Source organism: Perissodus microlepis, chromosome 23 (genome assembly GCF_051167445.1).
Source record: "Perissodus microlepis isolate ML-2025 ecotype Zambia chromosome 23, ASM5116744v1, whole genome shotgun sequence".
Taxonomy (NCBI): Eukaryota; Metazoa; Chordata; class Actinopteri; order Cichliformes; family Cichlidae; genus Perissodus; species Perissodus microlepis.
Window position 1 is genome coordinate 12,171,999 of NC_140482.1, and position 15,334 is coordinate 12,187,332.

A 15,334-nucleotide genomic window follows, 5' to 3' on the forward strand; every position below is an offset into this window, starting at 1 on the left:
GATCCCTTTGTCCTTTTTTCTTTGTACAAACAGCATATTTAACATGACATTAAAGGACCAACAGTTCAGCACGCTGTTAGAAAGAAAGTTTTATTATTTTTCTTTCATTCTTCAACGCAGATGGTTGTGTGTACACAAACAAGATGAAATTGTTAAGGTTACATGAAGGATCTGATCAAAAATAACTTTTTTTTTTATTTTTTTTTATTTGAAACAAACATTTTTCAGGGGACAGCAGAAGAAATCTGTAAGGTGTTGAACTTCTTGTTCAATACGTGAACATTTCAGTGAGGCGTACCACCTTTTCCTTCAGCCTTGTTGAGTCGACATTTATGGAAGTCCAAAAATACCAAAATCAAAAAGTTCCGAAAAAAAAAAAAAATTCCAGTAAATGCAACAAAACTATTAAAGTGTTTAGAAAAACTGACAAAATGTTTTAACTTTCTTCAGCATTATATATTTTTTTAAAATACCTGACACTTTGAACTGAAATCAGTAAAAGTGCGATATGGGAGGTTTATGATTCTACGTGATTTTACATACCAAGTCACATTTCTTTTGGCAGTTTGGGTCCTCCACAGCCATGACTAACTGTTCATGTGAGAGGAAGTGTGTACATTTCCAGAAGGTCCAGCTCTGTGCTGAGATATAAACGTGAGCTCACATTGTAAATTTAGTCACAATTAGGAAATTAGGCAGGAAGAAAAGGTACAACAAGTAAGTAACGTTTTTATTTTTTCCCCCAGGCAGTGATTAAAATAAACAGAACAGACAGCAGTTTATATCTGATAAATATTTTGATTCCACACTAAGGGCTGCAGGTTTCTCCTGTAAGCCGAGCATTACAGCCTTGTTAGTCTAAAATTCTTGCGTACTGCAGGTTTACATTCTATAAAAAAAATTAATTTGAAAGTCAAAGTTGCATATTTGAGCTTCCTGGTTTTTGAGAGCTCACTTTAGTAGGCTATGACTTTATTATTAAAAGAAAGTGGGAAAGAGTTCTATGGCAGCCCACAGCAGTACTGACAGATTCCACCTACCATCGTCTCTGTGTTGCATGTGTTGTACCCTCACTTTCTACACTCATGTTCTCAGCCACATGTTTCCTGTTAAGATGATCCATCTTTGGTCTGTCGGATGTCGGCTACACTCTCTGGAACCCTGGCTACCATTCCCTCCAGAGACTTCGTCAAGCAGATCTGGCAACCCAGACGAGATCTGCAAAGGGGAGGGGAGATGAGAAGTATGTTAAATTCAAGTCTGATGAAGGATGCTTCTCATTTTTAGACAGCCATGAATGTGCCATTTGCTTTGAATCTGAAAGCTGCTTTAACAACAGTGTCCAGCATTGTTTGCAAATAAAGCTGATATCCTAAGTGAAAGAAGGCTCTCATGTTTAGTCCTTTGTCTCTCAATGATTAACTGATCAGCCCTGACAAATCTTATTATGCCACCAGAACTAATTCTTCTGCATCAGCCAGGCTGTAGGACTACTGTGATAAAAGCTTCAGCCTCTAATCATTTATCCAATCACTTGCCTTCAATTAACACAAAAAGACAAAGAATGAATAACACAAAAGCTGACAAAGCCAAGATCCACATTCTCCAAACACTATTTAAAACATGGCCTTGCAGTTATATAAGCAGAGTGTCGATAAACTCTACCACATCAATTAAAATCAGTGTAATGACAGTTTAGCACAGTGGCCTTGTGAGTGTTCACGTGTGCTTCCTTACGTGTCAGTCAGGCCGTAGGCTAAGTCTAGCATGTCCATTTCCTCGTCTGTGATGGGCCCCAGCTTCTTATACATCTCCTCATCAAAGATCAGATGGCATGTGGAGCACGCCAGTGTTCCCTCGCACGCTCCTACAACACACACACACACCTTTAGAACTCCACACGATGGATGAGAAGTAGCTCAGGCACATACATGCAGCTCTCTGATAAGTCCAGGCCTGTGAAACTCGCTCTGTGCGTACCAAAACCATCAAAGTCGAGGTCTTCGTTGATGACAACGTCTAGCAGAGAATCTCCAGGCAATCCCTTCACTGTGATCTTCTCCCCGTCTCGGTTGATGAAGTTGACCGTCACCTTGTTGTCCGATCTGAGACACAAAAAAACATGACCTTAGTTTGATTGACGGGAACACTGGAACCCAACTGTTGGACTGATAAACTTACAGGTTTTACGTATGACATAATTACTAAGTTTGGACCCTTATGTTATCCAGTTTTCCCTACATAGCACTGCAAAGTCCAACTGCCAGACATCACTGCCCTCTGGTGGCCACTACTGATAGTTACATTCACGTCAAAAGATGCCTCAGTGCCCTAAAGAGAACATCTACTGTTCCTTATTTTCTGTCATATACTGTTACTGTGGTAGAGACTCATATGACCAACAGCTGCAGATAATGAGATCCCTAAAATTTAATCTCATGTACACTGCATCATACAAGCTCCGCCCACCTGCATCCTAAAGAATAAGAGTAAAGAAACACACACACACAAAAAGAGATCATGAACTTGTTTAACCATCCATCCTTTTCTGCTTATCCTTTTCAGGGTTGCAGGGGCTATCCCATGATATCCAATATTTAACTACATTTACAGCATAAGGCCACAATGAAGGAACAGCAGGGACCTAAAAATAACACGTACAAATGAATTTTCCTGTCTATCACTCTAAGAGAAAACTACAGCACAAACTTTGCCAAGTGGCAAGTTTTAGTCTAAAAACTGATACTGAGGTCAACCTATTATGCTAATTTCTAAACTTATAATTTCATTATTCGATAATGAGTAAGTACTCCTCATTTACATTATACTGGTCCATAGTGAAGCTCATTAAGTCATCCTGAAATAAGCTTGTCTAGCTCTCTTTAACCACCTTTCTTCTGCGTGGTGGGGGGTATATGTGTGCTGTGCACTGAAGACATGTGTGCATGAAATCAGCACTTTTATTCTCTGCTATTTACAATCAATTCAATTTTATTTATATATCACCAAAACACAGCAACAGTCTCCTCAAGGTTAGATAGTAAAGACCCTAAAATAATACAGAAAACCCCAACAATCAGACGACCCCCTATGAGCAAGAAGTTGGTGACAGTAGGAAGGAAGAACTCCCTTTTAACAGGAAGAAACCTGCAGAACCAGGCTGAGGGGGGGGCGGCCATCTGCTGCGACCAATCTAATTACAGTTCTGTGTAAAAGTCTTAAGCCACCCTCCATGTTTATTTTATTTTGCTTCCAAGGAGCCAGACTTGTCATTTTCACAGCAGTCTTGAGCAGCAGTTCTTCAGATTTTCTGAAGGTCTTTCAAAGTTTGCTTTGGCTGCTCTCTCACTCATTTTCAGTCCAGACCTTGTAACTGACACAGGACCTGATAGATGGACCTTCATCCATCTACTGTCCAATGAAGCCTCATCACAAATGCTCTCAGTGTAAATGTGGCTGTCACAAAGAAGCCGTTCTTAAGGAAGAGACAGGGAGAAAAGACTGGGGTATTTCAAGTTACACAAGAACCTGAGTGAAAAATCAATAATGAACAGGCTTCAATAAATCAGTGCACCCATTTCTCATATTCCTACAATTTTTTAAATGACAGATAGCTTAATGCTTTTATTTTGTTGTAATTAAATTCCCAACATCATACCAATTTCTTCATTGGTTTTGCCACTTCAGCTTTTACCACAAAATCTTTTAGTTTGTTTTGCAGAGTTTCTCCCTTCGTGCTTCTCTTCGGGAGGTGAAGTGTGGGTTAATTTAGGTTAAGATCTGGTTAAAGTCCTCTCTTAACAAATGACTTAGATTAGCTCTCTGTAAACTGGCAAACAATATCTTTTTGTAGACTTCTGCTCATTCTGCAAATTCCATTCAGGCTTTCAGATTTTTACAGCTGATGAGTGCAAATTGCAGTATGACATCATTGCTGTCATACATTGCTGTTCTCCAAAGCCTTATTGTTGCCTTCCTTGGACAAGCCAATCCATTTAATACATGTAGCTCAGTGCAAGAGGTTTCATTCCTTTTCAGGATGTTCTGTACTGACATAGTGGCTGTGCCCAGTGTGTCTGAAAATCCTCTGATGGACTTTCCTGCTTTGTCCCACAGATGGCGTACCCTTCTCAATTACAAATACAGTCTTCAGAAGTGAAAGACAAAGAGAGTAGATATCCAGGGCTTCTTCCTGATTAAACACTCAATATCTGATGAAAAATTAAATGGCCCTGCTGTTTCGATACTTTTGAGGATGGATGGATATGGCACAAATATATAAAATGTAATCGATCGCTTTAATTTCTAAAATTTCCCATTTATAAGTCCTTTATGGTCTGAGATTTCAAGGAAAGTGCATGTCAGGTTATGATGTAGTTTCAGAGGGGTTTGGGGTAATGACGTACCTACGACATAGATTTAACGCACAACTAAAAGTCCTCTATAATCCGCTTTAAAAACAAAACCTTGTTCATGCTCTTTCCTGAAAGGCCTGCACTGCACGACCTCTCAGAACAAACACACTCACACTTGGCATCAATCACGTTAAACTGGTTAGTTAAGGGAGGGCGACGTGAGGACACGAGGACAGTGTCAGTCAGTTTAAGGCAAGCCTGGAGAAAAAAAAAACCCTTCAACCTGAGCACAAGGTCAACAGTCATGGTGCGCTCCAACAGGGTGGCTGGCACTGGGAAGCCCAGCTGTGGTCAGAGCCTTGTACCTGAGTGGGAAGATGGCTCACTTTCACCTTGTGGACACGTGAGGCTTCAGCCTGCTCCTAAGGACATCAGCTGCACACGTGTGGTGTCACGTCAATCACTTTGACTTCAAGCACCACTTTTTCTAGGAACTAAATTAAGACTCATCTTGCCTCATCAACCCAATTACACACTCACATATATTTTACTACACATTTCGCCCCTCAGTGTTTCAACACATATTGGAATATTGGCACATTTAAGTTGCAAATTAGTTCTCCTGAGACCTAAAAGCACGTAGACTTTCCTCTCCTTTCTCCCCGCTAGTCCATTTAAACTGACTTAAAGTAAATGACCCACCGCTAGGCTGGAATTTAAGTGTTTCTGCTTTGTCGTTTTGAAAAACAACATGAGCCTAGTTTCAAATGTTTGGAAACAGCACGACACAAAACACCCTGCTCTGTGAAAGGGACATTCTTTTCTACATGATTTTGCATGCCAGGAATGCGCTGGAAAGAAGAGCCCCAATAAATTGCACATTTTTTGACTGGAGTTTGGCGTGCGGCTCAATCCATCACCAGGTTAGGCAGTCCTGTTAATAGTAGGTGTTTTAGTAAAATAACCTACCTGAGAGGTTGTGTGCCGACGGAAAAACTCCTTTGTTTCGTCGGCCAGGTTACTGCCGACGCCTTCCGGGAATATTCACGTAGACTATTCTGAACCAGCCGTCTTAACGTTGTTACCAAAGCCATTTGAAGCACAAAAAATGAAGATGGAAAACTAGCGGAGAGGATTTACGAGCTGCGAATGGCAGACACCTGTCGAGCGCGTAACTTCTCAGCAGAGACCTAAAGATGTTTGACTGAACCGATCGAGCAGGCTAGCGGGGCTAGCTTGTTTTAGTTGCAAAAAGTCACTCTGTCACTGTCACTGTCATTGCATAACGTGAAACATATGGCAACTGCTTGTTGTCTAAGACCCCAAATCAATCACCTGATAACGCAGTGGAGCACCAATGATACTCCACAACAAAACACAAAGTTGACAGATAACTATCAACACCGCCCAGGGTTATGCAGTCAAATCGCAAACATGACCGCGCTCTGTGTAGTTCCTGACAAACAAAGATCAATCAGGCGCAATACAACTTCCTGCCATGTCGTCAAAATAAAAGTTTTAGCTACTAACATATTGTGTCCATCTATGGATTATAATTTGATACCCACAGTTTAAAATAAAATAAGACCGTTATCCTAGTGAGAGTTAATAAAAACAAACGTCTTGGATTCCCTTCATGATTAGAAATGTATTATTTTGCTTTTATTTTGAAAATCATCGGCGCTAACTTGATTCCGGTAAGAACAAACGTCCCCGTGCCCGCTTACGTAAGTGTGTAAACTAGCCAATCAAACTGTACTAACGCTCGTTTTAAATTACCGCGTCAGCCGGTAGTACGGAGTTAGCACGTCTCCGAGTGGAGGGCTGCTTGCGGAGTCACCGCCCCGCCGTGTGTGTGAGTATGGACATCTAGAAAGTTCAGTGTGTTTCGTAATAAAGGTCAAATCCTTCACGCGTTACTCTGACCAGCGAAGAAGAGCAGTGATGTCAAAAATGACCTTGAACTTTTGAACTGTTTTTTAAATCATCTTTTAAGCACCACGAGTTCACGAGAGATATTAAATCTGAGGCATTTCAGAAGAATCAAGTTAGAAGTTATTCACTTTTTAATCATTGCTAATAAAAAGTGACCATGAATATTAACCACCATCTACACCCCATGTCCTGATGGCTACAGGGTTACAAAGTTGAACAAGTGCTCTACACCAACATCAAAGGTCTGTGAAATACCTCAGTCACCCCCAAAACAACTTTTAGTGGCCTCCAGCGTCACGTTTACCATCTGTTGTAACGTCCCTCTCTGTCCACATTCACAAATATTGATTGAGCTCCCTTGATTAAACCAAGTGCTATTCACCCTTCACATTCTTGCATGCCCTAGAAAACAGAATGCATACAGTATCATAGGATGTCACGGAAAACTAGGTGTTTGATAACTTTGGGTCAGAGGCCAGTGGCTGACAGCCAACATTTAGTGCTGAGTTCAAATCTTTATCAGTTTAGAGTGAAGGCAAAGGTCATCAAATATCAGTCAATAAAGAGCTACAGGAGATTTAGATTAGATTAATCAGTAATCTCTTTAAAAAGGTTTATGACCAAGAAAGACACATATTAATAGGTGGCCTTTTCTTTCTGAACTGCTGCAGCATTCCTCATTACAGCCTCAGGTAAGCAGGATACAAACGAGCTTAAAAACAACTCCGTTAAGGATACATTTGTAGGTTGTATAGGCTTATGAAGAAGAAGTAAAATATTTTCTTCCAATTTCCTTACAGGATGTTCAAGTTAGTGCTACTGCTCCTGGCACTGTCAGGTAAGATCTCACTGCCTTCACCTTTCACTGGTGCAGTAAAACTTGCCTATTCATTTGTGGCTAGATATTTGTTTCATATCATTACTGCTCACCTAATTTTCAGATGATGTGTTTCTGAGGCAAATGTTGTTGCCAAATCGCAACAACAGTTGCCTCAGGTGCTTTATATTGTAATGTTAAGACCCTGCAATAATAGAGAGAAACCCCCAACAATTAAACAACCCAATTTGAGTAAGCACTTCGTTATGGTGGGAAGGAAAAGCTCCCTTTTAACAGGGAGAAACCCCCTGCAGAACGAGGCTCATGTGGCGGCTGCAATTTTACACAACCGCTTGGGGGTAATGGGAGAAAGACAGGACAAAAGATGCACTGTGGAAGAGAGGCCGAGATTAATAATGACTAATGTTTAAATGCAGAACGCTTTCTTAAGCCTAATCTTCAACATAAAGAAGGTTACAGTCTCCTGAATCCTAGGAGCTAGCTCCACGGAAGAGGGGCCTATTTCTCTACATATCAGTTTATGATGAGTTCATGAAATAAGTGCAAAATACAGAACAGATTTTATCTTAGAATCATGCAATTCCGACACAGCAGATCTAGATATAAAAAACTTTTTGATATCCTAACTTCCATCCCTATATTTCAATTATCTTTAAAAACTAATACAATTATGTGAAACATCAGTAGGGTTCAGTCTATATATTAACTTTCCTGGCTGATCAGTGTCAAATGTTTTATTTATTTTGAGGTGTCCTTGACATAATTAATGTTGGCTCTGTTGTTTCTAGCCTTGGCAGCAAAACAACTGACAGTAAACATTCTGTAGTTCCCTAATGGAAGTACAGAACATAGACTTTGACCGTTATCATTGATTTATCACACTGTTAAAGAAAGGTCGTGGCCTATATATCAGCATTGCACAATAGTTAATAATTGACCTAAAAGGCCACACATTTATGTATCCATCAACTGGCAAGCTTAGGGCTATAATGTTAAACAAGTCGAACACCAGTGTCGAAGGCAGGGTGTGCAAATGCAGCTTCATGTATATTATAGTTATATAGTGTAACTGTAATCCTTTGCAGGCCTCCAAGCTGTCCCAATCAAACCCCCTAGAGGTTTGCAGAAGTCATCAAGTGATGTCCATCAATCTGTTCCTGATGGCTTTAGACAAGGTACAGAGCCTACTTTTACCTCCATGATCCTACTGACACAGGCCAATTTGGCCAAGACTGAAATATCACAACAACTTTTGGTTGGATTCAAATGACATTTTTCACATTTATTCACGTTCCCCAGTGAATAAATCCAAATGGTTAATGGTTAATGGTCATCCTCTATTAGGGCAGCCAGTAGCTGACATCTCAAGAACTAACAAATTATCCTCTCAAATTTGGTAGAGCTATTGAGCCCCCTCAGGATGATTTTTTTATTGTAATGACTCTTTGCCTTTCTATTCAGTCCCAGGACATTATTGAGGTTTAATTAAAAATAAATTGTTAGGTATCTTTTCATCATGAACAAAGAAATGAACATGATAACCTGTTTAACATGATTTTGATCACATTTAGCTAAGCGAATGTACCCTCTAAGTCACCTCTTGAGTATCGTTATGATTTTAGAAGCTTGTTTACTTCCAATGTCTTTTGTCTTTCAGCCGATGCTGATGTTCCAGTCCAAAGGAGTGGTGGTAGTTGGGTCCGTGTGGAAAATCCTTCTCATCTCCCAGATGGTTTCAGGCAGGGAACCGAACCCTCTATGAAAGTCAGAGATGGCTTCAGGCAGGGAACCGAACCTTTTATGAAACTCAGAGACGGTTTCAGGCAGGGAACCGAACCTTTTATGAAACTCAGAGACGGTTTCAGGCAGGGAACCGAACCCTTTATGAAACTCAGAGATGGCTTCAGGCAGGGAATCGAACCCTTTATGAAACTCAGAGATGGCTTCAGGCAGGGAATCGAACCCTTTATGAAACTCAGAGATGGCTTCAGACAGGGAACTGAACCCTTTTTGAAACTCCAAGATGGCTTCAGGCAGGGAACCGAACCCTTTATGAAACTCCAAGATGGTTTCAGACAGGGAACCGAACCATTTCTGCCTCTCCAAAGAGGCTTCAGACAGGGAACCGAACCCTTTTTGAAACTCAGAGATGGCTTCAGGCAGGGAACCGAACCCTTTATGAAACTCCAAGATGGTTTCAGACAGGGAACCGAACCATTTCTGCCTCTCCAAAGAGGCTTCAGACAGGGAACCGAACCATTTCTGCCTCTCCAAAGAGGCTTCAGACAGGGAACCGAGCCCTTTTACAGCTTCATCCAAAGAGCAAAAGTGGCATGTCAGGGGGAGATTATCAACAACAAGTGCTATGAGTTCAACCCTACACCGCTGTCCTTCAAGGATGCTCAGGTTAGACTATGTACCATTCCAAAAACATATAAAAAGCTAATCCCCTGTTCATTTAAAGGATGTAAATTAAATGTTTCTCACTCTGCAGGCCAAATGCAGAACTCTTGCCCCACGTGCCGAGCTTGCTTCTGTAACCAGTGGTGATCTGCATTCCCATCTGATTTCCCTGGTGACCAAGGGTGGTAAGAAGAGCCCTGTGCTAACCTGGCTGGGAGCCACAGTCACGGCAAGTTTATCATGTTAATTGGCGACCTATATAGGTATATAAGGTTTTCTCAAAACATGTGGTGCTAAAACAACAGTGTGTTTTTGAGGGTGTTCTCTACTTACTTATACCACAATTTTACTCCAGTTCTTAGTGGCTGTAATGCCAGCAGTCTGGTCATGAGCTGTGTCAATGAATGGAGGCCAAGGAGAGTGTCATCAGATATCTTATCAGCAGGACTGATAGTGTTATTCTTACCTTGATGAGACATTGACCTTCAAACTTTTATCTTAAAGTATTGCAATTGTTGTGTCCTGTGACTAAGTGATGTTTTAAAACAAGTGAAGTGGTAATATGGTCATATTAGCCATACTTTTCTTCATAGAAAGGGTCTCATATGCTAACTTTTTTTTTTTGACAGTTTACAAACAATTGGGTTATTTAAGACTACATTTTTTTTAACCTTTCATATGTATTCTGCACTCCACAGAACCAAGAGGCGTCATGGGTGGACGGGTCAGAGTGGGGTTTTAGCGACTGGATGCCAGGCCACCCTAACATTCACACTGACAAACCTGTCTGTGTGGAGATGTTTGAGCTAGGTAAGAACCACGCCACTCTCACACTAATTACTAATTTATTCCAGCATTTTCCAGAGAGTAACTTTGAAACACCTCTGCTTTAAATTCAATTCAGTTTTATTTTTATAGCGCCAGATTGCAGCAACAGTTGCCTTGAAGGCTCTTTATGTTGTAAGATAAAGACCCCACCATAATACAGCACTTTTGTGTTGTAGCTACAGCCTCACTTAATTTGGTGTGAGTTGTTAGGTAATGGTATTGAACTTTAGACCTCGATACTGCTGTTTTATGCTTTAATAGCCTGCTTGCAAAAGTACAGTACTGTTTTATACACTGCTCAAAAAAATTAAAGCAACACTTTGGTAACACATCAGATAAGATTAGATCTATACTGATATGGACTGGTTAATGTGTTAGGAATGAAGGGATGCACCTCGTTTCATGGAATTGAAAATTACCAACCTACAGGGGGCTAAATTCAAAGCCACACCAAAATATCAAAGTAATTAATTGCAGTACCTCAGAATGGCAATCTGTAGTTTGTATTGGCTTGTAAGCATACCTGACAATGCTAGGGAAATGCTCTTAATGAGATGACATTTGGGGGCTGGGTATGACTGAGCTCCTGGACAGCCTTAGGTACAACCTGGCAGCATCTAATGGATGAAAACATAAAGTCCCCACAGTGTTCTGTTGGATTTAGGTCAGGCAAGTGAGAGTATGCAGGAACTGCCTGCATACTCTCATCACAGGCCAGTTAATGTCATGCACCAGGAGGAATCCAGGACCCAATGCACCAGTATAGGTCTGGCAGTGGATCCAAGTATTTCATCCTAACCTGTAATGGCAGTCAGGGTGCCTTGCCAAGTCTGTAGAGGTCTGTGTGCCTCTCTCGACCCACCACCAAACTTGTCATTCAGAATGATGTTACAGCAACGTTCTCCAGGCGCTTTCACATCTGTCACATGTGCTCAGGGTTTCATCTGTGAAAAACACAGGGCACCAGTGGCGGATCTGCCAATTCTGGCATTTTGTGGCAAATATCAATCAGGCTCCATGGTGCTGAGCAGTGACCGGAGTCCACTAAAGGACGTCGGGCCATTAGACCACCCTCATGAAGTCCGTTTATGATTGTTTGGACAGAGACATTTACACCAGTGACCTGCTGGAGGTCATTTTGTAGCTCTAACAGTGCTCATGCCATTCCTCCTTCACAAAAGAGCAGATATCAGTCTTTCTTAAGGGGTAATGGCCTTCTCCTGCCCTGTCCAGCCCTCCTAGAGTAACTGTCTGTCTCCTGAAATCTCGTCCATGCTCGAGACTGTGCTGGGAGTCACACCAAGCCTTCCGGCAATGGCGTGATTGATGGGCCATCCTGGAGGAATTGGACTGCCTGTTCAACCTCTGTAGGGTCCAAGTCTCACCTAATTCTAGCTGTAGTGACACTGAGCCTAGCTAAATGCAAAACTAGTGAAAAACAGTCAAAAAAAAGACGAGAGGAAAAAACATCAGTGGTCTCCAGCTGTGAAAACATTCCTTTTTTAGCGGTTGTTTCATTGTTGCCCCTGTTGTTAAACACCAAGCAGTTGAAGCTGACTAACAACCCCCTCTGCTACCGAACTGACCAGACCAAAAGTTTAGCTGACTTGATTAAGGAGTGTTCATTTTTTTTGAGCAGCGTTTGAATTATGGATTCATTCTACCACTGAAAGGCAGTGGTTCAATATTATAACTTTTTCCCCCTCAAATTGTAAGCGACTTAAAAATAATAATAGTTTGCCAACTAAAATGCCTGATCTTCTTATTCATCTCAGTCATGAGTGCTATATTAGACAAGGGTTCCTTTTGTGAGGCATGTGTCATAAAAGCACCTTTTAAACAAAGCTTTATAGAGTACTGTCTGTGTCACATAAAATTGATAAGACACCTAATAAAAAACTGGGATTATCTTTATCCTGCTGGACTAATCTACTATGATCCTTTTCCTATCCACACTGCAGACAACAGCCGGTGGACTACTGCCAACTGTGATCTGAAGAGAGCGTCCATCTGTACGTACATGATTCCTACGTAAGAAAAATCGCAAAGAAGCAACGTGAGACGGGCTCGCGGGTATCATTTCCTACGATACCTTTGTGTTCCCTGCCACAAGCTGATTGCGCATTCTTGAATAAAAACACAGCATATTACTCATCTGTGTGTTTCTTCTTCCTATAAGTTTATTCCCTAAGAAATGAGTAAAAAGTCCTTTGAATTTAGACAAGACTTTAATGATTATTTTCCACTTGTGTATACAAAGCAATTTTTACAGATTAGGGAGCAAAGTTAAAACAATCTGTTACAATTTAGTACCTGGAAAGTGCAAAAGTACATTTTAACGACGCCAAAATAAAAATCATGCTGTACATTATATACTGTATTCATAAATAATCACAGATATACACACATCCATTTTGGTGACAGTTACAGAGAATGTAGCTAAGACACAAAATAGTACTTTGATTTTTCTTGGAAGTCCCATATTCTTGGTTCCCGGTGCAACTGCGACGGACTAATGTGTGGAATGCTGCTTTCACTTGATTCACGACAAAGTTTGGGACGAAGGAGAAGGAGAAATCTAGCTCTATGTGGACACCACGCTGGGATAAAAGGCACTCTGTTGCAGTCGTGGAATAACTCAAACAGTGGTCTTTGAATGAAAAATGTGAATAAACAAAAGAAAAATAAACTGCATTAATAGAACATTTTGTGCACCTTTCACAGAAATCTCTTAAAGGAGGACACAGATTGGTCTTTGCAATCCACCAAACTGACATTTAAATAAAACAAAATACAAAAATCAGAAAAAAACAAGAGAGATAACCGTTAGAGCGACTCTGTGCCCAGTGCCAAACCCACAGGGCTGCAAAAGTTCACAGAATCAGACAGAAATAAAAAAAACATTTGGCAACAGAAAATAAACTCTCACTCGCTCACTCACTCGCTCACGTATGGTGCAAAATTATGAATCACACAGCAGTTTCATACTGCGGTATATTACAGAGTAATGCAATCATTCACATGCATGTTTGTCCCAGTTGACCCAAACATTCTTGAGGCCCCACACAAGGAAAACTCTTAAATCAGTCACTTTAAAATAAACATGAAAACGAGCGAGAAGCACAAATAATAAAAGAGGGATGGGGTTTGAGGCAATGATGAGAGCTAAAGGCATTCAGAAGGGGAAGAGAGGGAGTCCATTTACAGTCTCAGTTTAGCCATAGGAAGACTGGAAAATAGAGGATCTGACTGAGCGAGGCATGCTGGACAGAAATAGAGGAAAGGAAGCACCAACAGGCATGCAATGAAGGAGCTGTATTGCTGATAACACTGACATCTCGTAAAGCCCTTGAGGATTTCTACTTTCTCCTTCATTTCTAAACAGTTAGAATAGTTTTTAAATATGTCACTCATGAGACAATGTGTGAAAAAAACTGCTACTTTCACTTATGAATAGAAACAGATTCAAGTAACTTAAAAACATTCAATGAAGCACAGAGAAACGTGACGTTATAGTTGTTTTTCGTTGCACTGCTGTGATAAGTCTTCATGTCAAAGCTTGTTGTGATTGAGAATGTAGTGTTTTTTTTATTTACAAAACTAGATCTTAAATGATATGCTAATGACAAAACATTAAAAGTACTTTTTGTAAAATCCCATGCTTAAAACAATCAAAAATTAACTGAAGCATCCAACAGAATGTGAATGGATTTGTTTACACGAGATATCAACCAATTTTCCCACGAGGTGATGAAGCGAGTCATTATTTTATCGTTTAACCAGGCAATGCCTCTTGAGGAAACGGTGCATCATTTTAATATCAATGTTAAAATTATAATGTTTGGTAAAAACACTGCCACCTAGTGGTGAAACTGTTAGTTACACTTTGGAAAGGGGAGGGGGGACTACAAAAAGTACCTTTAAACACCTTTTCTGATGTTTCCCAACAAAAAACGTCAGCTACACCCCAAATGTAAAAACAAAAATGAAAAAACAAACAAACAAAAAACTGAGTGACTTCTGCATCACTATTTCTTGTCTAATCTCAAAACCAAAATGCCATGCATATGAACAGACGGCAAGCTGCTGGGCACGCACACAGACATACACACACATAAACCAAACTCCCAATAAAACATCACTAAAAGATCACACACACACACACACACACACGGGTATATAAAAACGATAGAAAAATGCAGACAGTTTGGTCTTGTGAGTGGTGGAGCCGTCTTACTGCATAAGGCTGCGTGGTGGCAGCTTTGAGGCAACCATGAATCGTCCTGGCCTGCAGATCACAGGCCGAGTGTCTGCACCTAAGGCTAACTGAGGGGGTGGGGGAGCAAAAAGGCCACTTGAAACAATATTTTCAAATAGCACACAGCAAAACTGTGTGCAAACACACATCCATCCATCCCTGCATACATACAAGAGAACAGTTAGTTAACCGTTAAATGAGGCTGACTGTAGTAAAGATTCTAATGACGAGGGCAGCTGTGGCGTGTGCGAGAAGTGGGCAGTGGTGTGGTTTTGCTGAGGCTGGTGCTACTTCTGCATTGGAACCACGGCGCCAGCGCCATGTGATCACAATCCAAAGCAAGAGCACTCAAATGCACATGTGGGCATGCAGGCTTTGTGGTGCTCCTGCACCCCAAAACCTACCCCCTGATAAAACCGTGGGAGGTGATGGGAGAAAGAATCTGCTCGGATATGAAATGACAATGTGCGACGTGCTTGAAGGGGATGGTTTAAAGGCTCGGGGGACAGGCGGGGAACGGGTCAGTTGTGGTCTTGCTGGGTGTTGTACACCGTCTCCCCCGAGGAGATCTGAGTCAGTCTCTTGCTGGAACCCCACAGCTTCCGTGTGATCTGGCCCGAACGCATCTGGGAAGAGTGGAGGAGGAGGTGGAAGAAGTGAGGCGGAGGAAGGGGAGGGGGAGAGTGGGGAAAGAAAAGCGTGAAGTCAAAGGAAACA

The 15,334-nt window shown here is 41.2% G+C and overlaps 3 protein-coding genes across 5 annotated transcripts in view; 1 reads left to right on the top strand and 2 right to left on the bottom strand.

Annotated features, from left to right (window-relative positions):
* Positions 1-73: 73 nt before the first annotated feature.
* LOC146360978 (adrenodoxin-like) lies at positions 74-5,829 on the bottom strand. Its single transcript, XM_084922609.1, has 4 exons — positions 5,325-5,829; positions 1,981-2,105; positions 1,738-1,867; positions 74-1,218 (listed from the first exon to the last, which is right to left on the bottom strand). The coding sequence occupies exons 1-4, from the start codon at positions 5,447-5,449 to the stop codon at positions 1,110-1,112; spliced, it is 489 nt and encodes a 162-aa protein (XP_084778735.1). The 5' UTR covers positions 5,450-5,829; the 3' UTR covers positions 74-1,109.
* Positions 5,830-5,948: 119 nt separating this feature from the next.
* Positions 5,949-12,515, top strand: LOC146360979 (uncharacterized). Of its 2 annotated transcripts, XM_084920588.1 has the most exons (7): positions 5,949-6,982; positions 7,091-7,128; positions 8,214-8,303; positions 8,786-9,534; positions 9,623-9,760; positions 10,230-10,341; positions 12,321-12,515. In XM_084920588.1, the coding sequence occupies exons 2-7, from the start codon at positions 7,092-7,094 to the stop codon at positions 12,392-12,394; spliced, it is 1,200 nt and encodes a 399-aa protein (XP_084776714.1). In that variant the 5' UTR covers positions 5,949-6,982; position 7,091; the 3' UTR covers positions 12,395-12,515. The 2 variants fall into 2 exon arrangements, with proteins under 2 accessions (XP_084776714.1, XP_084776715.1); XM_084920589.1 differs by having other exon boundaries at positions 5,949-7,128.
* A 53-nt stretch (positions 12,516-12,568) lies between these two features.
* Positions 12,569-15,334, bottom strand: part of nbeal1 (neurobeachin-like 1) — a 58,254-nt gene continuing 55,488 nt past the window's right edge. For both annotated transcript variants that reach the window (XM_084920587.1, XM_084920585.1), the window contains one exon: positions 12,569-15,243. In XM_084920587.1, the coding sequence (XP_084776713.1) occupies positions 15,139-15,243 (105 nt within the window). In that variant the 3' untranslated portion in view covers positions 12,569-15,138. The remainder of the gene's footprint in view (positions 15,244-15,334) is intronic.

Bases quoted from the DNA above. Each gene is read 5' to 3' on its own strand.
- LOC146360978 (XM_084922609.1), bottom strand. From the start codon at position 5,449: ATGGCTTTGGTAACAACGTTAAGACGGCTGGTTCAGAATAGTCTACGT. The intron at 2,106-5,324 runs GTAGGTTATTTT...TTTGTGTCTCAG, and splicing joins GTCGGCACACAACCTCTCAG to ATCGGACAACAAGGTGACGG. The intron at 1,219-1,737 runs GTAAGGAAGCAC...TCCCCTTTGCAG, and splicing joins GCCTACGGCCTGACTGACAC to ATCTCGTCTGGGTTGCCAGA.
- LOC146360979 (XM_084920589.1), top strand. From the start codon at position 7,092: ATGTTCAAGTTAGTGCTACTGCTCCTGGCACTGTCAG. The intron at 8,304-8,785 runs GTACAGAGCCTA...TTTGTCTTTCAG, and splicing joins TCCTGATGGCTTTAGACAAG to CCGATGCTGATGTTCCAGTC. The intron at 9,761-10,229 runs GCAAGTTTATCA...TGCACTCCACAG, and splicing joins GGCTGGGAGCCACAGTCACG to AACCAAGAGGCGTCATGGGT.